At 36.3% G+C, this 24,350-nt stretch overlaps 1 protein-coding gene across 2 annotated transcripts in view; it reads right to left on the bottom strand.

Annotated features, from left to right (window-relative positions):
* The window catches only part of DCBLD2 (discoidin, CUB and LCCL domain containing 2), a 96,313-nt gene that overhangs the window by 30,017 nt on the left and 41,946 nt on the right, over window positions 1–24,350 (bottom strand). Inside the window, exon 3 of one of the 2 annotated variants that reach the window (XM_021070662.1) lies at window positions 12,357–12,494. The exons of the other annotated variant lie outside the window; for it this stretch is intronic. Within the exon in view, the coding sequence (XP_020926321.1) occupies window positions 12,357–12,494 (138 nt within the window). The remainder of the gene's footprint in view (window positions 1–12,356; window positions 12,495–24,350) is intronic. 2 annotated transcript variants of the gene reach the window in all.

Raw genomic sequence — 24,350 nt, 5'->3', positions numbered from 1 at the left:
AAGCTCATGGCAACACTGGATCGCTGACCTACAGAGAGAGGCCAGGGATCGAACACGCATCCTCATGGATCCTAGTCAGGTTCGTTAACTGCTGAGCCACAAAGGGAATTCCCCTCAGACTGGTTTTTGACCCTGTCCTGGCTTTCTGCCATACGAGTCTTTCTGGTTCTCTGCTCTCTAGGCCAGGAGGGAATTTCTACCATCCCTGCATTTGGCTGAGTCCTCTTCAGATCTCAGCTTAACTGTCACAACCACTCAGAAGCCATCCCTGATCTTCACAAGTCAAACTGTGATAGCACATGGTGGGCACTTTTTTAATGAATGGATGACTATTTTATGTTCTCACGGTATCACGGGTCATGTAAGAATGATTTGTTGCAGTTACAGATTATTAGCAATATCATTTTATGATGCCCAGTTTATGGGCAGCAAAGGAGGGTGTGACTGGTCCTTACCTTTGAATCATTAGCATCAATCACCTACGGCATGGCATAAAGGAGGCTTTTGATCAACATTTATTGAATAAATGGATGAATAATAGTTCCTGATTGTTAGCATGTTTGGCTAAGTCCAATCATGTCCTAACTTGCAGGGGGAAACCTGGAAGAAGGTCCTAAGGTAACCAAAAGGTGATATAAAGGCTAAGCCAAGCACTGTGCTGTTACCCAACACACTGATGGAGATGACACCTCCCATGCTTCCTGGCACACTGATGGTACACAAATATTTATTAAGTCAATGGCAAGCACAGGCTGATTATTCTATTCTATAATTCCAAAGAAAAATTATGTTTATTATTCAACTGGAATGTGTCAAAAAAATTAGAGCATGATAACTGTTAAACCAATAGGAAAGTGGTATTTTGAGAGTGATTACATGGATTAATATATACATACCATAGGCACTTGAATGATGATTAAGTTAAATCTATGTTTAGGAGTTTAAGAGGATTCTTGCCTGTACAGAGGTTCACTACCACCTGGTTGACTGGGAAAAGCAGACAACCTGAATTACCTATATTCTATACTTACTCTTGAAATCTTTACACAGAAGCACCAAGAACTGATTTTCCACTTTCCTCTTTTGCCAAAAGAGTTTCCAACTTCTAAGACTAGAAACTGAACTTCTAAGATTAATAGCCTGGGATGAAAAGGTACCTGTGTGGTCCAACATGGCATTCGAACCACAAGGAGACTGCCAGCTGGCCCTGTTACCTTCAGGCCACAGGCCAGAATGCTAGTCAACTGTGGATACACTTGGTCAGAACAGATCTTTGCTATAACCAAGTCCATGCAGTGCTGAAACTCCAGATTATGCACAAATGTATGTAACTCACAAGAACTTTGCTCTCAAATTCCATGGGGATTAAAAAGAGCTCCCAAGGAGGAAAATATGAACACAAAATTGACAGCTTTAAAGAGAGCCAAGAAGATGAAAGACAGAGAAAGAAAGTCATGATTTCAGACTAACCATTACAACTCCACAAAGACAAAGAAAACATCAATTAAGCAGGGAATAAAGAAGCTTTAAAATGTGTAAATAGACTTCCAGAAAATCGCTATTACTATAAAGCTCCCAACTAATAAGAACAGTCTAGGCGATATGAAAACAGCTCAAAGGAGACCACCTGACTCAAAGACTTCTCATAGCAATGTATAAGAAGCTATTTTAATAAATGGAATGGAGCTAAGAGTCCAGAAATAAATCCTCAAATTTATAGCCTGTTGATTTCAACAAGGGTGCCAAGAAAATACAATGGAGGTAAAACAGTTTTTTTTAAACAAATGGTCCTGAGACAACTGGATATCCATAGGCAAAAAACTGAAACTGAACCCCTGCCTCAGATCATATACAAAAGTTAACTCAGAGTGAATCTAAATTCAAGAGCTAAAACTATAAAACATGTAGAATGAAATATAGGTATAACTCTGGACCTTGGATTAAGCAATGGTTTCTTAAATATGACAGAAAAAGCAACCACATAAAAATATATAAATTGATTTTAACAAAATCTAAAACTGCTGTGCCTCAAAGAATGCAACGATGAAAGAGGAAGATAAACCAAAGAATGACAGAAAGTATTTGTGAATCATACATCTGATAAGGTCTAGTATTCAGAATACATGAAGAATTATTACAATCAGACATTAAAAAGACAAATAATCCAATTTGAAAATGAGCAAAGGGAGTTCCTCAGGTTAAAAACCTGACAGTGTCCATAAGGATGTGGCTTTGATCCATGGCTTCACTCCGTGTGTTAAGAATCCAGCAGTGCCACAAGCTGCGGTGTAGGCTGCAGATGTGGCTCAGATCCAGTGTTGCTATGACCATGGCATAGGCCGGGAGCGGCAGCTCTGATTCGACCCCTATCCTGGGAACTTCCATATGCTGCAGGTGAGGCCCCCAAAAGGAAAAAAAAAAGATAGAAGTGAGCAAAGGATCTAAACAGACATTTCTCCAGTGAAGACATAGAAATGGCCAATAAGATACTCAACATCATTAGCTATCAGGGAAATAAAAATAAAAGTCACAATGAGATACTACTTTATACCTATTATGATGGCTGAATCAAAATAATACAGATAACCAGTGCTGGCAAGGATATGGAGAAACTGGAACACTCATTCACTGCTAGTGGAATTGTGAAATGATGGAACTACTTTGGAAAATGGTATGGCAGTGCCTTTAAAAGCATAAACACAGAGGTACCATATGACCCAGCAGTTCCACCACTAGGTGTATATTCATGAAAGTTAAAAATATGTGTCCGTATTTTATACACAGATGTTTATCAACTGATGAATGAGTAAACACAATATGAAAAAAAATGGTATATTCATAAAATGAAATACTATTTGGCCATAGAAAGGAATTAAATACTCATATATGCTACAACATGGGTCAACTATGAAAACATGCTAAGTGAAAGAAGCCAGTCATGGGAGTTACCGTTGTGGCGGAGCAGAAACAAATATATGACTAGTATCCATGAGGATACGGGTTCGATCCCTGGCCTCACTCAGTGAGGCCACGAGTTGTGCTGTAGGTTGCAGACGTGGCTCGGATCTGGCACTGCTGTAGCTGTGGCGTAGGCCGGCAGCTGTAAATCTGATCCCACCCCTTGCCTGGGAACTTCCATATACCATGGGTGCGGCCCTAAAAAGCAAAAAAAAAAAAAAAAAAAGCAAAAGAAAAGAAAGAAGCCAGTCACAAAATACCACATACTACTTATATGTGATTTCATTTTTATGAAATATCCAGAATAGACAAATCTATAGAAAAAAAAAAAAGTAGATTAGTGGTAACCTAGGACAGGAAGGATTAAAGGCTAGGGAATGGGGAGTGATTATTACTGACTATGGGGTTTCTTTTGGGTGATGAAAATGTTCCAAAATTGATTGTGGTAATAACAGCACAACTGAATATACTGAAAATCAGTGAACTTTATATTTTAAGTAGATGAATTATTTGTATATAAATCAATTTTAATAAAACTATTAAAAATTTTAAAAAGAAAAACAAGCTATTATAAAGTAGTAATCATTTCCTTCCATATGCCATGCATCTCATTGATGGATAGAATAAGGCTTAGTAAAAGACAGAACCAGGATTGGCAATTCATTTGTTTATTTATTTGTTCATTCACTCGACACATATTTAGTAGGCAGGTATTATGATTAAGTGTTCACTGAGGTGCTAGAGATAGAGCAAAGAACAATCAGACAAAAATCCCTGCACATATGAAGCATACCGCCTGTGGCAGTCAGAGAAAACACACAATGTAAGAAAAACATACTGTGTTAGCAGATAATAAATGCTCCAGAAAAATAAAGAAAGGACTGCAGTTAGGGAAAGTTAATGGGTTGCAATTTTAAGCAGAGGGGTCAGAGTAGGCCTTACTGAGAAGGAGCCAGTTGAATAAAACTCCAAAATAGGTGAGGGAATGAGGGATCAGGTTTGTGGATAACTGAGAAGAGGAAAAGAGAATCACAAAGGCCCTGAGGAGGGAGCATGCCTGGATGTCTGAGGCCAGAGTGAAAAGGGACAGATAAGTAAGAGATGATGCCAAATGAGTAAGGAGGAGCCATATCCTGTACCTTCTTGGAGGTAAGGACACTACCCAGAATGAGATGGGACCGTTGATTTAACAGGATCGTACCAATCACTGGGTTGAGAGTAGACTGAAATGGAGAAAGGTCAGCGAGGAACCCCTTACCATAACCGAGGAAAGAGCTAATGGTAACTTGAACTAGAGCATAGCAGTGGAGGCAATGAGATGCAGTCAGACTCTGGTATACTTACATCCATACTTAGAAAAGTGGCTGAGATGGAGTCAAAGGTAACTCAAAGGTTTCTGACATGAGCAAATTAAAAGTACCTAATACGTGTAAAGTGCTCAGGGCAGTGATTATAATAATAAATACAGATTAAGTACTCATTGTCAGCTCAACTCTCAAGCTGGGTCCACTTTAACATGTCTGACTATACCAGAAAGTCAGTGATGTGTTCAAAGTAAAGAGTGGTATATAATTTACTCCATTCCCAAATAAGGGTTTCTGCATGGGAATTTTTTTGGTAATTTTAACCAAATAATTAATACATACAAAAAAAATAACATATATATTTCTATACAAAACACCAAATACACAGTATACTTCATTTGGGTCTCTGGACAATTGAGTGGCAGCAGCTGGAAGCAGAATGCCCTCAGGGGTTCTGCTGAGGCCAGATTCTATTCCCGCATTCAATTCCCTCTTTTCCTGGCACAGCCCAAAGGAAAGTTGGCATCTACAATGCAGACTGTACACTAGTCTTAGTAGCAGAGTCTAACCCAAAGTGAGTGTGATCATAATTCCTATAAAAAGAGCTGCTCTAACATCTGCCTTCCTTAACCTTAGAAGGCTTTACAGAGAAGGCAGGTCTTGGTGGAGTTTTGAAAGCAGGATAATGTGATTGTCAGGAAGAGCATGAGAGAATATCCATATTCAGAAAAGTGGCTGGTGATGTGAAGTCTGAGATGGAGTCAAAGGTGAGCCAATAATCAATAACAGGATGAAAGATTTCAGAGTTTTCTTAATAAACATATCAACATCAGATTTTCTAAGACAGCTTTAACTTAGTAATATTATCATGAGCCATAATTAATAGCCTATATACAGCCTTTTTTAAAAAAGTGTAGCTCAAGAATGTCCCAATATATAATAACTGCATAGGCTTAGGAACTTCATAACTGTTCCACAAAATATTCTTCTAAACATGATACCTCATGTTAACCTACATGTAATACCATGAAAATATGATAAATATTTTATAAAGTCACAAATCAATCAAATATATCAGCATATTGGTTACTACCTTGGAAATTTTTTTTTTTTTTTGCCTTTTGTCTTTTTAGGGCCACACCTGCAGCATATGGAGGTTCCCAGGCTACGGATCTAATCGGAGCTCTTGCTGCCAGCCTACACCAGAGCCACAGCAATGTCAGATACGAGCTGCATCTGCGACCTACACCACAGCTCATGGCAATGCCGGATCCTTAACCCTCTGAGCAAGGCCAGGGATTGAACCTGCAACCTCATGGTTCCTAGTCAGATTCATTAACCACTGCGTCACAACAGGAACTCCACTATCTTGGAAATATTTTTGACTGACAGCATCGGCTATTTCTGAGATTGAAGGATTGTAAAAGAAATTTAGATTTTTGCCAATTAATACTCTTGGTTTTGTGTTCTTGAATAAATTGAAAAAAAAAAAAAAAAAAAAAAGCTCTCAGTGGTATTAGTACCATCACTCAAGAGTATAAAACTAACCATATTACCTGTAGGGTGTAATTTTTGTCCAGCTGAAGCCATTTAGGTCTGAAGGAAGGGGATGCCTGAGTGCCTGTACTTATTCTAATTCAAGAAAGCCTAAAGCACTATAATTAGGTTATTGTACTTATTTATCGGAAAGAAGAAAATACATGAAGCAAGACACTGTATACCTACAATTTCTTTTCCTTTGTTTGCTCTAAATTCTTCAAAATAACAAATTTCCCAGATGCTGAAGGGACATGAAGTTGGGCTTTTCTAATTCACACTTTGTCAGATGACTTGCATAATAAGTGTATGGACAGCTACTCTGTTCAAAGTGCTAGAGGATGTGAGACAAGGCTCATCATGTTGCTAAGTTCTCATCAATTTTATTATGTGACCTTGGGCATAATTCCTCATTTCCACAACAGGAATCTGGCATTGATTTGTACCATCTGCAGTCTAGTGAAGGGATATTTACATATATATAATAAAACAGAATTTATTGTTATTCAGAGCCAACTAACATTTACTAAGTGGCAGGTAATTTATGTGGTATTTTACATCTAATCTCGTTTTATGCACGGAGGGTAGAGATTAAATCTTATATTTCTCTTAGAAATATTAAAATGCCATCTATGGAAGCTGAGTCCACAATAGGAGCTCAGGAAAAATTTTCTCAGATGAAAATAGTCAATTTTTTTTTTAACAGATGATGTAGGCAAGGCTCAGCTGCCTAAGCAGTAAGTAATGTAAGACAGCTTTAACGTAGTTAGCAATATTATCCAAGCAGTTACGTAGCTTGGATAGGCTACAAGCTACATGTGGATAAATCACTCCCCACCCCACACAACTAAATTCCTATGTACTAAGAAATGAATATAAGACCTATTAAAAGACATTATAAGACATATTAAAATAACATGACGTATATTAAAATATAAAAGATATTAAGACATATTAAAGAGTATAATTCTTTAAAATTCTTTTGTAACGTAGCACTGAGAACATTAATAATATCTTAGTAAGTATAACAGTGAATAAATATGTCCCCAGACAGCACAAATACATACCCAGCCCCTTCACAGAATTTCTAACTAAAAAAAAAAAAAAAAAAAAAAAAAAAAAAGCATAGAAAACACTAAAGGTGCTCTTCAGGTTATCTGTGAGCTTGAAATACACCATTTCATAAAATAAATTGCCTCTTTGGGTTACATCACCTTAACAAATTAATTCTATTTATAAATGTTCTTTCCTTATAAGACTGGTAACATTTTATTCATCAGTACTTTTTTCTACAAATTGATGTCAGATTACAGATATTTTTCTGCATGCATACACACAAATGCTATAAATATTCACTTGTGTATAAATAAGGACAAACCTAAAAATATGCATGTAAACTGAGACTTTATTAATACAATCTTACTAAATAGTTCAAAACTTTTTAAATGTTTGCCAGATACAACAATAACAAAAATTAGGGTCACAACAGAAAAGCTAAAAATAGAAATATAGCTAAGTATTAACACTGAGAACAAAAAGGATTCTATAAAACTACTGTACAATTAAGGTAGTAAACAATACATAAGGAATTCATGCCCTATTTTCAAAACCAAAAACCACCCACACAGAAAAAAAACAACTAGTATAGAAATCTGGACTCTATTAGAAAGGAGTTCTCTATTCCACCCTATGTTTCATTTACAAGTTAATATAATCTGATGTAAATTGGAAGAAATGGAAAATATTTGCATAAAAATGTGGTTAAAGAATGTAGCAATCAAAGTGTTTATACTATTGGTGTTAATTCTAAAAATAATCTAACATATAGCAACCATAACCCTGTCAGAGGAGAATATTTCCAGGCTCAGCTGTTCCCAAGTCTTAAGTACAATGTCATCAGATTCTAACAGGTCAGCAGGCAATGAATAAACAAGTGTTTATGAGTTCCAATTAGGGAGTATGTTGTTACACCTACACTGGATCATTTTATTTCACAAAAAAATTTAAACTACTTCCCATTTTTTCCTACAAAAATAAAGGTCAACTTTAGACTCCACTACAAAATTCTGGATTCATTAAATCTGAAGTAATGAGGTTTAACATCACTTTTTAAGTGATCATTTCATGTTCTAAAAAAAGGAACATCAGGGCTATCACTTTTCAGCTGGTCATGTACATACACATGTGTATACACATGGACACACAAATGCCAAACTGATGGCCCATAACAAATAGAGGCTGCACTTTAGAAGACCTGAAGCTTTCAAAGCAAATGCAGGTATGTCTTCTGAGCTCACTGTTCTAGAACTAAAATTACCTTAAAAATTATTGTCCAAAGTCATCCTAGAAATGTTGAGCTTTTTGCAGAAACTGGCTAATCTAGATGCAAAAACAGGAGTTTGGAGCACTTACTTATAAAACTTATTTTATTTTTCAAGTTCAGTGGTAAATGATGTTTTTACATTTACGTTTTAGAATGAAAACATCAGTATCATTTATTATTCTGGATTAAAGGATCTAAGTTTCCAAGTCTGGACCTGTGAGTGGTTGGTTCTGTCTCTCTTGCCAAGACCCGCAGTAACTTAGGAGTTTCTCTCTATAGAACTTCTAAACAGTTGTTGCCAATATGATGCACAGGATATTTCTAGGATCCACATACATCAATTTTCAATGAAAAAAAATTTTTTTTCTTTTTAGGGCTGCATGTGCAGCATATGGAAGTTCTCAGGCTAGGGGTCGAATCGAAGATGCAACTGCTGGCACACGCCATAGCCACCAAATCCGTGTCTGCGACCCACACCAAAGCTCACAGCAATGCCAGATACTTAACCCACTGAGCGATGCCAAGGACTGAATCAGCATCCTCATGGATACAGTCCACTGAGCCACAATGGGAACTCCTCAATGAAAATTTAAATTTCAGAGTCTAGCTGGAATCTGATGACATTATGACAACTTACCAATCCTCTAAATATTACTAAAGTGCTGAATAATACTATTTTCTGTCTTTTCCTGCTACTCAATTGAAATAGGAAAAGTTCCTTTCATTGGTAGATAAAATCTTTCAAAAATGACGTTTATAGGTGAAAATGAAAAGAAATAGAATGGAAAAGACTAAAAACCACAGCTCAAAAATCACTAAAAATAAAACCACAAACTCAGGTAGGATGAATCCCAATTCTTTGAAATGTTTCCTTGTAGAAGATGTGTTTGGTTCAAAAGTCTTTAAAAGGAATTAAGTCAGAATCTGGCCTAATTCTGGAATCCCTTTTAATCAAAGACCTCTTAAATTCAACTGAAAGTTTCTTCTAAACAGCCTCTTAACTGGCCTCCCTACAATTTTTCTTCTCTTTCTTTAGCCCATTCTTCAAAGAGCAAGAAATTATAAGAGACAAACATAAACATAAATCCAGTTGTATCACTACTCTGCTCTAACAGCTTCAGTGCACTCTTTTTTCGGGATAAAACTCCAACCCTTACATTTTCTACAAGGCCTTGAATAATGAAGACTTAACCATGCACTGACTTCACCCCAGCTGTGCTGGCTTCTTTTCCAGTTCTCACAAAGCTCCTCCCCACAGTAAGGTCTTTCCACCTGTGCTTCTCTTCTCTAGAATGTTCTTCCTTATTTGTCTAGAAACCTCCAATTCATCCTTCAGTTCTGGGCTCAGAAGTAACTTTTTAGGAGAGCTCTGTTCTTCATTAATCTACTCCTCAAACCCCTCTGGCCTCCTATTGTTTAAAAATTTCTCCATCATACTTAACATACCTGCAATTAAGTAACCATGTTTTTAATGCTTTTTTCCAACCCCACAGTGTAAGGCCTGATTGCATCTATCTCATTTACTGCTGTTTTCCCAGTACCAGGCATATTGTAGGAAATAAAGCACTGAAGGGATTCTAATTTTGCAATGGGCTCTTGCACAAAGTAATGAAAATCAGTCTGTCTTACACAAAATTGTGACTCTATCAACAGCATGCCACACTATAACACTAAGGAGTCTTTGTGACAGTTTAACAAATGAAGAAGCCACTGAAGCAAGATTTTTCACAACCTATTCATTCCCATATACTCTAAGCTTTCAACTAGGATGTTAAGCTGGAGACATGTAGTGATGTTCCTTGAAAATATTAATGGAATTCAGTGTGGCAGCTAGGTTTCCTGGATGGAAACAAACTGAGACTCTCAACCAAAGCCAACCAGCCTTCAAATGAATGAGTCATTACAAGAAATTGTGTCTGAAAGGCCACCCAAGAAGTAATACGAAATCCAACCAATGTTCTCTCGAATTTAGCCAATTCACTTTGAATAAAACAAATGCTTGATAAATGGGCAAAAACACTCAAAAAACACTAAGAAAAACTTCAGGAGCGAGCAGTGAAATAAGGATTTCACAAGCTGATCATGATTATGACTTTGGAAACATTACTATAAAGAAGTTTCTGATTATGGTGGATACTTCAAAAAATGTTTGGAAGCTACAAGTCATCTAAAATAGTGACACAGCCATCTGAAATTTGGCAAAGATGTATGTAAGCCTACAATATACAGATTCTATCATCTGAAATGACTGTCAATTCTTAGGAAATTTTAACACAGGACATTTAGGTTTCTGTGGATCAAAAGCTCCATAATTTAAATATCCAATGTAAGAAACTTTTTTTTGAAGAGGAGATACTTAATTTCCAGAGAACTTTAACTCAATAAATAACAAAAAGAGAAAGGAGAAAATATGAAAATGAAAAATAAATCATTTTAACCTGATATAGAGACCAAGAAACTTGAGAAAAAAAAAAACGAGAATAAAAAGCAAATTATTTTTTATCCTCTCACCCATCAATCCAAGACTTTCAGAAAGTAAAACTTAAAGGATGAAAATCTATCATTTCACTGTGCTTTCTCGCTTATTCTATTGATGGTGGGGGAGGGGTGAGATATGTGTGCGTGTACAGTGGTGAAAGCAGGGAAATGAACATCTGCTTTCTGCTCACTGTGTCATATGACTGCAGACACCATATGTGTATTATTAGACTTAGTCCTGACAACTGAACCATTTACAGATGAAGCTCAGAGAGGTCAAATAACTGGTCAGAGGTCATCTGGCTAGTACACGGCAGAGGCAGGCTTTGATTCCAGGGCTATTTGTGCCCCTTCCACAATACCACACTGCCTTAGTTTTCCTAGTTCTGTCAAAAACATTAATTGTACATTTAGCATGTTTCCACCTTTTTTCTTTTTATTGTTCCATCTAAATGAGTTTCCTTTTTCACTCTCCCTGAGAGATTTTATTAGCCTTCACAACCTGTTCCATAGTGTAGTCATTAAGGAAAAGTAGACCTTTCTTCACACGGAACAGCCTTCCTCCTCTTTCTTTCACACTCTTGATGAAACTTCTAATGAGACATATAGTGTTTATCTCAAACCCACCACCATGAGAAGAAACAGCTCGCACTGCCCTTAATCAGTCCCAGTGCCCGGCACTCCCACACCTAGGAGGTTCTTAATTTTCTCATTTGTACAACATAAAGTAGGAGCTAGTTTTTCTTGTCCTTTTTAGTGTGTGTGTTTTTAGGGCTGCACCTGCAGCATATGGAAGTTCCCAGGCTAGGAGCTGAATCAGAGCTGCAGCTGCCGGCCTACACCACAGCCACAGCAACTCAGGATCCAAGCCACCTCTGTCCTACACCACAGCTCACGGCAATGTCGGATCCTTAACCCACCGGGCGAGGCCAGGAATCGAACCTGCATTCTCATTGTTGCTAGTCAGATTCGTTTCTGCTAAGCCATGAAGGGAACTCCTAATTTTTCATTTTAAATGGTCAACTTAGTTAAATCATTGTTGACTATCAAAATAATCATCTATTTTCTACTTTAAATGATTGTTTCCATATATCTTTGTATAAGTAACATTTGAAAAAATTTTTTCATCACAGTACCCCTAATAGCAGAGGGGAATGAATATAAATGCACAGCAGTCAAAACTCAGAAGAGATTCCATTTAAGGCTTGCATTTTAGCTCAGAGATTCAAGAAAATTCTGCATTCTTTTCCACTAATAGCTTTTTCTTTTTTTAAAAAATTTCCCCTCTTCAGATTCTAAATATTAACAATCTAGAAAATACCTCATCTTATTTTGTGAGGTCTCAGAGAGCACTCCCCAGGTTACTCCTGGTGGCAAACAACTCCCTTCTTCGAAGACAATGGTAATTACGTCTTTAACACAGTATGATATAGTAGATAATAAAGCTTTAAATTGAAACAGTTCACTAATTGATAGATTTTTAAGTTATCATTTGTGTTCCAATCTTAAAGGTAGAAAAATCAGTACTTCCTCTACTAAGGAAAGTTAGGTATATAAAAGGACTTTATATACAGCTAATATACTTAACTTTTAAAATTCTGAAAGTGATCTAATTTTGTCAAAATTATGTATGTATTATTAACTATTTGGTCTTCCTCTTCTATTCCAATCTCAGATAACAGGTACTCAAAAAAATACTGCAATTGTGCTTTTAGAAACTGTAAAATGTGGGAGTCATGATTTAAAGCGAAAATTACCTTGCTTATCTATAACCGAGTATGAGGCCAAGAATCCTCGTCCAGAAACATGAATTCCACTCATGAACAGCACTGTAATTTCATTGCTTTTTGACTCAATCGAATCATTCATTTGCAATCCCAGACCACAGTATTTGCCTAGGAATGAAAGAAAAGAAGATTATCTGGTATGACTCATGAAGTCAATAATATTTACGGTATAGATAACAGAATCATAACAGCACACCAAATTGGGTACTAAATTAATCTAAAATGATGACTAGGGTGTTTAATGATTAAAAACACATTACTCTGGAGAGAAAAAAATAAAAGCCTGGTAATAACTGTTCAAATGATTCAAAAGGAAAAACAGTGTACACAGGCATCACTGACCTTATGATGACTTAATTTCCTGTAAAAGACGTGAATACTCTTTAGAACAGTAACAAGGAATTTTTAAAAAATTAAAGTATTTCATGCAGGCAAGTAGCTTACAAATGAAGTGATGGTCAATCATCATCAGTAGCCTTAACATACTCCCCCACAAGGTACCCCAAGATTCATGGGCCCAGGACACTCCTCAAATCTTTTTCAGAACTTTATGAGTTTCTTCCAAGGATTGCTGTACTTTCGTCAACTCCTTTAGATGATCATACCCAGTTCCACAGCTTCAACTATGATATGACAATTCACATTTCACCTCTACACACAGCGATTTCCTTGAACTTTAGAAGCGTATATAGAACTGCCCACTAACTTTTATGCTTTAATGTCTAAAATACATGTAAAATATTCCTTCTCAATACAGATTTAAGTTTATTAAGAGAAAAGGAAAGAAGAAAAAAGGATTAGAGCAAGATATCCATCAATAACTAATACAAATGGGTTTCTTTGTGTGCATGGTAAGTTATCTAACAAAATCTGAATAAAAAGTTCCAAAAGTATTTTAAGCTGATCAACATCATTTGAATAAGAGGAATACGTACTTCCACAGACACCATTATTCAAAGACTATATATGATTGTGTGAATAGAAAATCCTAAATAATCAACCAACCCTCCTACCAGAACTGGTAAAGGAAGTATAGTCACAGGACTAATGTACCAAAATCAATTGTAAACACAACCCACTCAAAAAATGGGCAGAAGACCTAAACAGACAAACTCACCAAAGAAATACAGATGGGCAACAGGCACATAAAAAAGATGCTCAGGAATGCTAATTACTAAAGAAATGCAAATCAAAACTATAATGAAGTATCACCTCACCTTGGTCAGAATGACCATTACCAAATAGTCTACAAATAATAAATGCTGGAAAGTGTGTGGGGACAAGGGAACCCTCTCACACTGTTGGTGGGAATGTAAACTGGTACAGCCACTATTAAAAATAATACAGAGTTTCCTTAAAAAATGAGAAACAGACCTACCTACCATATGATTAAGCAATCATACTCCTGGGTATATATCCAGAAAAGACGAAAATTCTAATTAAAAAAAAAAAAAATACGTGCATACCAGTTCAGAACAGCACTTTTTACAAAAGCCAAGACTTGGAAACATGGAAGCAACCAAAGTTTTATTTTATCTTTTTCCCACTGTACAGCATGGGGATCAATTTACTCTTATATGTATACATTTTTTCCCCACCCTTTGTTCTGTTGCAATATGAGTATCTAGACATAGTTCTCAATGCTACTCAGCAGAATCTCCTTGTAAATCTATTCTAAGTTGTGTCTGATAACCCCAAGCTCCCGATCCCTCCCACTCCCTCCCTCTCCCGTCGGGCACCCACAAGTCTATTCTCCAAGTCCATGATTTACTTTTCTGTGGAAATGTTCATTTGTGCTGGATTTTAGATTCCAGTTATAAGTGATATCATATGGTATTTGCTTTTGTCTTTCTGGCTCATTTCACTCAGTATGAGAGTCTCTAGCTCCATCCATGTTGCTGCAAATGGCACTATGTCACTCTTTTTTATGGCTGAGTAGTATTCCATGGTGTATATATATCACATCTTCTGAATCCAATCACCTGTTGATGGACATTTAGGTTGTTTCCATGTCCTGGCTATTGTGAATAGTGCTGCAATGAACATGCGGGTACATGTGTCTCTTTTAAGTAGAGTTTTGTCTCTTTTAAGTATATGCCCAAGAGTGGGATTGCAGGGTCATATGGAAGTTCTATGTATAGATTTCTAAGGTATCTCCAAACTGTTCCCCATAGTGGCTGTACTAGCTTACATTCCCATCAACAGTGCAGGAAGCTTCCCTTTTCTCCACACCCCCTCCAGCACTTGTTATTTGTGGATTTATTAATGATGGCCATTCTGACTGGTGTGAGGTGGTATCTCATGGTAGTTTTGATTTGCATTTCTCTTATAATCAGAGATGTTGAGCATTTCAGGTGCTTGTTGGCCATCTGTATATCTTCCTTGGAGAACAGTCTATTCAGGTCTTCTGCCCATTTTTCCATTGAATTGTATATTGGCTTTTTTGCTATTGAGTTGTAGAAGTTGCTTATATATTCTGGAGATTAAGCCCTTGTCCATTGCATCATTCGAAACTATTTTCTCCCATTCTGTAAGTTGTCTTTTTGTTTTCTGTTTGGTGTCCTTTGCTGTGCAAAAGCTTGTCGGTTTGATGAGGTCCCATGGGTTTATTTTTGCTTTTATTTCTGTTGCTTTGGGAGACTGACCTGAGAAAATATTCATGAGGTTGATGTCAGAGAGTGTTTTGCCTATGTTCTCTTCTAGGAGTTTGATGGTGTCCTGTCGTATATTTAAGTTTTTCAGCCATTTTGAGTTTATTTTGGTGCATGGTGTGAGGGTGTGTTCTAGTTTCATTGCTTTGCATGCAGCTGTCCAGGTTTCCCAGCAATGCTTGCTGAATAGACTGTCTTTTTCCCATTTTATGTTCTTGCCTCCCTTGTCAAAGATTAATTGACCATAGGTGTCAGGGTTTATTTCTGGGTTCTCTGTTCTGTTCCATTGGTCTGTCTGTCTGTTTTGACACCAGTACCACCCTGTTTTGATGACTGTGGCTTTGTAATATTTTTTGAAGTCTGGGAAAGTTATGCCTCCTGCTTGGTTTTGGTTTCTCAGGATTGCTTTGGCGATTCTGGGTCTTTTGTGGTTCCATATAAATGTTTGGATTGTTTGTTCTAGTTCTGTGAAAAATGTCATGGGTAATTTGATAGGGATTGCATTGAATCTGTAGATTGCTTTGGGTAGTATGGCCATTTTTACAATATTGATTTTCCCAATCCAGGAACATGGGATATCTTTCCATTTCTTTACATCTTCTTTGATTTCTTTGATTAAAGTTTTATAGTTCTCGGCATATAGGTCCTTTACCTCTTTGGTCAGGTGTATTCCGAGGTATTTGATTTTGTGAGGTGCAATTGTAAAAGGTATCGTATTTTTGTATTCCTTTTCTAATATTTCATTGCTGGTATACAGAAATGCAACTGACTTCTGAATGTTAATCTTATATCCTGCTACTTTGCTGAATTGATTAATCAGTTCAAGGAGTTTTGGGGTTGAGTCCTTAGGGTTTTCTATGTATAGTATCATATCATCTGCATACAGTGACAGTTTGATCTCTTGTCTTCCTACATGGATGCCTTTTATTTCTTTTGTTTGTCTAATTGCTGTGGCTAGGACTTCCAAAACTATGTTGAAGAGCAGTGGTGAGAGTGGGCATGCCTGTCTTGTTCCAGATTTGAATGAAAAGGCTTTCAGTTTTTCCCCATTGAGTATTATATTTGCTGTGGGTTTGTCATAAATGGCTTTATGTTCAGGAATGTTCCCTCTATACCCACTTTGGTGAGGGTCTTGATCATGAATGGATGTTGGATTTTGTCAAATGCTTTTTCTGCAGCTATTGAGATGATCATATGATTTTTGACTTTTCTTTTATTAATGTGGTGTATGATGTTGATTGATTTGTGTATGCTGAGCCATCCTTGTGAACCTGGGATGAACCCTACCTGGTCATGGTGTATGATTTTTTTGATATGTTGTTGGATTCGGTTGGCTAAGATTGTGTTGATAATTTTTGCATCTATATTCATCAAAGACATTGGCGAATAGTTTTCTTTTTTGGTGGTATCTTTATCTGGTTTTGGATTAGGGTGATGGTGGCATCATAGAATGTCTTCGGGAGTATTCCTTCTTCTTCAAACTTTTGAAAAAGTTTAAGGAGGATGGGCACCAGATCCTCTTTATATGATTGATAGAATTCGCCTATGAAGCCATCTAGTCCTGGACTTTTATTTGTAGGGAGTGATTTTATGACCTCTTCAATTTCATTTCTAGTGATCGGTCTGTTCAGTTGGTCTGTTTCTTCTTGATTCAGCTTTGGTAGGCTGTAAGATTCTAGAAAATTGTCCATTTCTTCCGGATTGTCAAATTTGTTGGCATATAGTTGTTCATAGCATTCTCTTATGGTTTTTTGTATTTCTGCACTATCTGTTGTGATTTCTCCTTTTTCATTTATTATTTTGTTTGAGTCTTTCTCTCCTCTTCTTAGTGAGTCTAGCCAGAGGTTTGTCAATTTTGTTTTTCAATGAACCAGCTCTTAGTTTTATTAATTTTCTCTATTGTTTTTTGAATCTCTATTTTATTGATTTCTTCTTTGATTTTTATAATTTCCTTCCTTCTGCTGATTTTAGGTCTTTTTTGTTCTTCTTTTTCTAATTCGTTTAGGTGGAGGGTTAAGCTGTCAATTTGGGATCTTTCTTCTTTTTTGAGGAAGGCTTGTATCGCTATAAATTTCCCTCTGAGCACTGCTTTTGCAGCATCCCATAGATTTTGAGAGGTTGTGTCTTCATTATCGTTTGTTTCAAGGTATTTTTTTAATTTTCTTCTTGATTTCCTCATTGACGCATTGGTTTTTTAGTATCATGTTGTTTAGTCTCCATGTAGTAGGTTTTTTCTCATTTCTTTTCCTGTAGTTGATTTCTAGTTTCATGGCATTGTGGTCAGAGAAGATACTTGAGATAATTTCTACATTCTTAAATTTGTTGAGGTTAGCTTTGTGTCCCAATATGCGGTTGGAAACCAAAGTTTTTATCAACAGATGAATGGATAAAGATGTGTGTATGTGTGTGTAAGAGAGAGAGATAAATATGTATGGAATATTTATCTATAAAAAGAATGAAATATTGCCATCTGCAGCAACATGGATGGTCCCAAAGATTATCATACTATGTGAGACAGAAAAAGACAAATTATCTCTTATATGTGGAATCTAAAAAAATGATACAGGGAGTTCCTACTGTGGCTAGTGGAAGCGAATCCAACAGATTATGTCTCTTATATGTGGAATCTAAAAAAAATGATACAGGGAGTTCCCACTGTGGCTAGTGGAAGCGAATCCAACAGATTATGTCTCTTATATGTGGAATCTAAAAAAATGATACAGGGAGTTCCCACTGTGGCTAGTGGAAGTGAATCCAACTGGTATCCATGAAGATGTGGGGTTTGATCCCTGACCTCACTCAGTGGGTTGGGGATCCAGCATTGCCGTGAACTGTGGTTTAAGTCGCAGATGTGGCTCAGATTCTGCATTGCTGCGACAGTGGTGTAGGCTGGCCACTCTAACTCCAATTCAACCCCTAGCCTGGGAACTTCCAGATACCACCATTGTTGCCCAAAAAGCAAAAAAAAAAAAAAAAAAAAGAAAGAAAGAAAAGGAAAAAAAAAACTATTAATTTTAAAATGATACAAATGAACCTATTTACAATACAGACTCACAGACTTTGAAAACAAACTTATGGTTACCAAAGAGAAGAGAAAGAGATGAGGAGGGAGAAATTATGAGTATGGGATTACCACATACAAACTACTAAACATGAAATAGATAAGCAACAAATATTTACTATACAGCACAGGGAATTATACTCAAAATCTTATGTAATGCCTATAATGGAATATAATCTGCAAAAAACAAAATTGAATCACTATGCTTAGACCTGAAACTAACATAGTATTGTAAATCGACCACATTTTTAAAAAAAATCAATTGTATTCCCATACACTAGTGACAACAACCTGAAATTTTTAAAACTTAATTTATAATAGCAACAAAGATTAAAATATTTACATATACTTTTTTAAAAAAAGTAATTCAAAACTAGTACACTAACAAATATAAAACACAGCTGAGGAAAACTAAAGAACTGCATAAGGAGACATAACCAAATTCATGGACTAGAAGATTCAATATTGCTAAGATGTCAGTTTCCAAACTGATCTCCTGATCAATGAAATTCATATTAAAACCCTAGTAGGTTATCTTTTTTATAAATTAACAAGATCAGCTTAAAATGTATGTCTATGGAGATGTAAAGGACATAGAATAGCCAAAACAATTTTAGTAAAGACAGTAGAAAGAGTTAACATCACCTGATTTTTATGTTTTCTGTATGAAACTATAGTAATCAAGAGAATATGACATCATTTTAAGAACAAATATCTATAATAATCTCAAAGGAGCAGAACAGAGTCCAGACATAAACTCAAATATTCAGTCAACTGATTCTGACAAAAACAGGGAAAGAATAGTCGTTTCAACAAACGTACTAAGCCATTTGGCTATCAGTAAGCAAAATGAACTCATAATTTCACAATATAGAAAAAAGTAAGTTAAAATGGATCACAGATCTAACTCTAAGAGCTCAACTTACAAAACTCTTAGCAAAAGGAAATAAAAAATCTTTGTGGCCATTTGCAGCAACATGGATGGAACTAGAGACTCTCATACTGAGTGAAATGAGTCAGAAAGACAAAGGCAAATACCATATGATATCACTTATAACTGGAATCTAATATCCAGCACAAATGAACATCTCCACAGAAAAGAAAATCATGGACTTGGAAAATAGACTTGTGGCTGCTTGATGGGAGAGGGAGGGAGTGGGAGGGATCAGGAGCTTGGGGTTATCAGACACAACTTAAAATAGATTTACAAGGAGATCCGGCTGAGTAGCATTGAGAACTATGTCTAGATACTCATATTGCAACAGAACAAAGGGTGGGGGGAAAAATGTATACATGTAAGGATAACTTGATCCCCTTGTTGCACAGTGGGAAAAAAACTAAAAAAACGAAACAAACCTAAACAAAATCTTTGTGACTTTGGGTTAGGCAAGGATTTCTCAGATTTGATGCCAAAAGTATAATCCATTAAAGAAAAATATTAATAATTCAGATTTCATCAAAATCCAAAATGTCTGCTCTTCAAAAGACAACATTAAGAAAAGAAAAAGACAGAGTTCCTGCTGTTGGCACAGCAGGTTAGGGACCTGGCATTGTCTCTGAGGCAGCACGGGTTCTATCCCCAGCCTGTGGGTTAAGGATCCGGTGTTGCTGCAGCTGTGGCATAGTTTGCAGCTGCAGCTCAGATTCAACCCCTGGCCCGGGAACTTCCATATGCTGTTGGTGTGGGGGAAAAAAAAGGCAATCAATGCGCTAGAAGAAAAATATCTGCAAAACATTAATCTGATAAAGACTTCATATCTGAAATATGTAAAGAGGTCCTGCAACTCAATCAATCCAATTTTTTTTAATGGGCAGAAGATTTAAACAGATACTTTAACAAAGAAGACATACCAATGGCAAATAAGCCCATGAAAAGATGCTCAACAGCATTAGTCTAGAGGAACGAATATTAAAACAATGCAATACCACTACATATCCATTAGAATACCTATAATAAAAAAACCTGACAATACCAAGTATTAGTAAGAATATGGAGACACTGAAATCTTCATATATACTGATGATGGAACTGTGAAAGGCACAGCCATTTTTGGAAAACAACTTGGCAGTTTCTTAAAATGTTAAACATAAACATACATGTTATATAAGCCAACAATTCCTCTTTATCTACCCAAGAGGAAAAAAACTGTATGTCCACAAAAAATGGTCATAGTGCATTCCTTTTATTTGCTCAAAACAAAACAATCTTAAATGCAGTATACAGCCATGCAAAGGAATACTGCTCACCAATAAACAGGAACAAACTAATAACACATGCAACAACATAGATGAACTTCAGAAACATTATGCTAAATAGAAAAAGCCATTTATAGTATTTCTAGGAAAGGCAAGGGGGAAAAAAAGAGATAAAATGCATATCAGGCTGCCTAGGACCAGGGGTGAAGTGAGAATTGACTTCATAAGGGTACAAGGGAACTTTTTGGTGTGATGGAAATTTCTAAATCTGGATTTTAGTGATGTTCGCCCAGCTAAATACATTGATTAAAACTCACCAAATTATACTTTTAAAATAGGTGACTTTGTAATATATAAATTATACCTTAATAAAGCTCTCAAAAGAAATAGACACTGAAATAATTTTTATTGTGAAGTGTTTTGTACAAAGAAAAAATACGTCATAGAATCACACACAGTGGAACAAGTCTTTCAGAGATCTAGTCCAAGCCCCTTGTTGACAACTGAAAATCAAAAATACAAATGGATGGCCTAAAGTGACACTACTCATTAAGAGGTGAAATCACCCTGGATCTTAGTTCCTGTGTATTATCCCATGCTTTTTCCTTCCACATGCCACTCACCAGTAATGGAGCTGATGCCTCCCCTGGGACTGCAAAGAGAAGTGTGTAATTAACACGACCTTCTCCTCCTGTAAGTGATCCAGGGTAGCACTTGGGATCTCCGCTGGGTCTGTAGCCGGCTAGTTGCTCTCTCCTTTCCCAACAACGACAACCTTTTGCCTTCTCCCTCATCATCCCACCGACTGTCTCATTCCTTAGGTAAATTAGTAAATGTTTCAGCTTGTCTTCTGGCATAAACCACCTAAATAAACCATAATACCATTTTTACCCTTAACTGAATTGTCATTTTTTGAGATCTATGCCACCTTTATTTCAGGATAGCTGCTGGCAGAGACTGATCCTACTTTTCCCACTCTACTCCTAAACCTTCTTTTTTTTTTCTTTTCTTTTTAGGGCCACACCTGTGGCATATGGAAGTTCCCAGGCCAGGGGTTCAATTGGAGATGCAGCTGTCAGCATATGCCACAGCCATACCAAATCTGAACCAACATTTCTAAAAGATTATACAAATAGAATTCTGAAATTCAGTCATAATTAAAAAATGAATTATTTTCTACAAATGAGGTATTTCCCCTGCCAATGAAAAAGTACTATATTTTTAATACATTTTATATTATATATTTTGGGTAAGTGTATCGAAAACTAGGCAATTCTTCACTTTTCAGAAAATGAAAATAATTTAACCCTAAAGCCACACTGAAAGTTGTCAAAAACTCCCAAATTCTGAAATGTTCAACAATGTCCATACAATTTTATACATAGATATTTAAGATATAATTCTCCAAGGCATTATAATTTCTATATTATTAAAAAATTAATCTTATGCATGTGGTAATTCTGTAAAAAAAATTTAGGATGAGCAGAGAGACTAGTTTGCTTCACCTGAGAATAATTCAAGGCCTACAAATCAATAGAGTAACATATTAGAGATAAAACTCATTTTATTCTATACATCATTTTTGTTTTAGATAATTTTTCTCAACATAGAGAAGTATTTTAAGTTCAGTTTTTCTGTTCTGTCGTCAGACTGGCCTGACATAAAGTGACAAAAAAAAGCTCAAGTAAACTTTCTCATCTTAAGAAACAGAAAACATTCTGTTATATATTGCAGAGAAATGCATACATAATCTTATTATAAATGGCCTGAAAGTGGCAGTTTGACTCTGGTCACTGTACAGAACTTTAAGGAAAAGCTTGCAAATAAAGAACAACTACAACAACAAAAATAAACCCACTGAAATCACAAGGAATGTACTACATTTATAGTGAAATTTAAAAATCTCAAATTGAAAGCAAAGGACGTTCAGTCTATAACTTATCCATTTATTTAGCATTTAATAAATACTAACATCAAAGTGCATACATGTACACACAAACACATCTTAAGTGTTATGCTGTTCAATATAAAATATATGTCTTGCTCATCCTTTCTTTAGAACAACCACCTACTGTGCAAAAAAAAAACCTTTCTTTTGCTAAATAGGAAGTGCAATTTAAATCTAGCTATCAATATTTTTAACTTTGAGCAAACAGTTATTATCTGAATATACAAGAAGAAAGATGCAGTCCAACATCCATTCATGATAAAAACTCTTACCAAGGTGGGTATAGAGGGAACATACCTTAACATAATCAAAGCCATTTATGACAAACCCACAGCAAATATAATACTCAATGGAGAAAAGCTGAAAAACTTCCCACTAAAATCTGGAACAAGACAGGATGCCCAGTCTCAATACTATTATTCAACATAGTACTGGAAGTCCTAGCCACAGCAATCAGACAAACAAAAGAAATAAAAGGCATCCAAAGAGATAAAACTGTCACTGTATGCAGATGACATGATACTATACATAGAAAACCGTAAGGACTCAACCCAAAAACTACTTGAACCGATCAACAAATTCAGCAAAATAGCAGGAAATAAGATTAACATTCAGAAATCAGTCACATTTCTGTATGCTAACAATGAAATACTAGAAAAGGAATACAAAAATACAATACCTTTTAAAATTGCACCCCCAAAAGTCAAATACCTGGGAATATACCTGACCAAGGAGATAAAGGACTAATATGCTGGGAACTATAAAACATTAATCAAGGAAATTAAAGAGGATTTCAAAGAAATGGAAAGATATTCCATGCTCCTGGACTGGAAAAATTAATATCGTAAAAATGGCCATACTCCCCAAAGCAATCTACAGATCCAGTGCAATACCTATCAAATTACCCGTGACATTCTTCACAGAACTAGAACAGTCCAAAAGTTTATATGGAACAATGAAAGACCCAGAATTGCCAAAGTGATCCTGAGAAACAAAAACCAAGCAGGAGAAGTAACTCTCCCAGACTTCAGGCAATATTACAAAGCCACAGTCATCAAAACTGTGTGGTACTGGTATCAGAACAGACAGACAGACCAATGGAACAGAATAGAAAACCCAGAAATAAATCCTGACACCTATGGTCAATTAATCTTTGACAAAGGAGGCAAGAACATAAAATGGGAAAAAGACAGTCTTTTCAGCAAGAATGGCTGGGAAGCCTGTACAGCTGCATGCAAATCAATGTAACTAGAACACACCCTCACAACCATGCACCAAAATAAACTCAAAATGGCTGAAAGACTTAAATATAAGACAAGACACCATCAAACTCCAAGAAAAGAACATAGGCAAAACATAAGATGACACCATCAAACTCCAAGGAAAGAACACAGGCAAAACATTCTCTGACATCAGCCTTATGAATATTTTCCCAGGTCAGTCTCCCAAAGCAACAGAAATAAAAGCAAAAATAAACCCATGGGACCTCATCAAACTGACAAGCTTTTGCACAGCAAAGGACACCAAAAAGAAAACAAAAAGACCACTTATAGAATGGGAGAAAATAGTTTCAAATGATGCAATGGACAAGGGCTTAATCTCTAGAATATACAAGCAACTTACAAAACTCAACAGCAAAAAAGCCAATAATCCAATGGAAAAATGGGCAAAAGACCTGAACAGACATTTTTCCAAGGAAGACGTACATATGGCCAACAAGCACATGAAAAAATGCTCAACCTCCCTGATTATTAGAGAAATGCAAATCAAAACTACCATGACATACCATCTCACACCAGTCAGAAAGGCCATCATTAATAAGTTCACAAATATCAGATGCTGGAGAGGGGGGTGTGGAGAAAAGGGAACCCTCCTGCACTGTTGGTGGGAATGTAAGCTGTTTCAACCACTATGGAGATCAGTATGGAAATACCTTAGAAATCTATACAGAGAACTACCATGTGACCCAGCAATCCCACACTTGGGCATATGTCTGAACAAAAGTTTCCTTAAAAAAGACACATGCACCCACATGTTCTTTGCAGCACTATTCACAATGCCAGGACATGGAAACAACCCAAATGTCCATCGAGAGATGATTGGATTAG

This window comes from Sus scrofa, chromosome 13 (assembly GCF_000003025.6).
Source record: "Sus scrofa isolate TJ Tabasco breed Duroc chromosome 13, Sscrofa11.1, whole genome shotgun sequence".
NCBI lineage: Eukaryota > Metazoa > Chordata > Mammalia > Artiodactyla > Suidae > Sus > Sus scrofa.
Note: the sequence above shows the minus strand (reverse complement) of the source record. Positions and strands in the feature narration are given on the sequence as shown.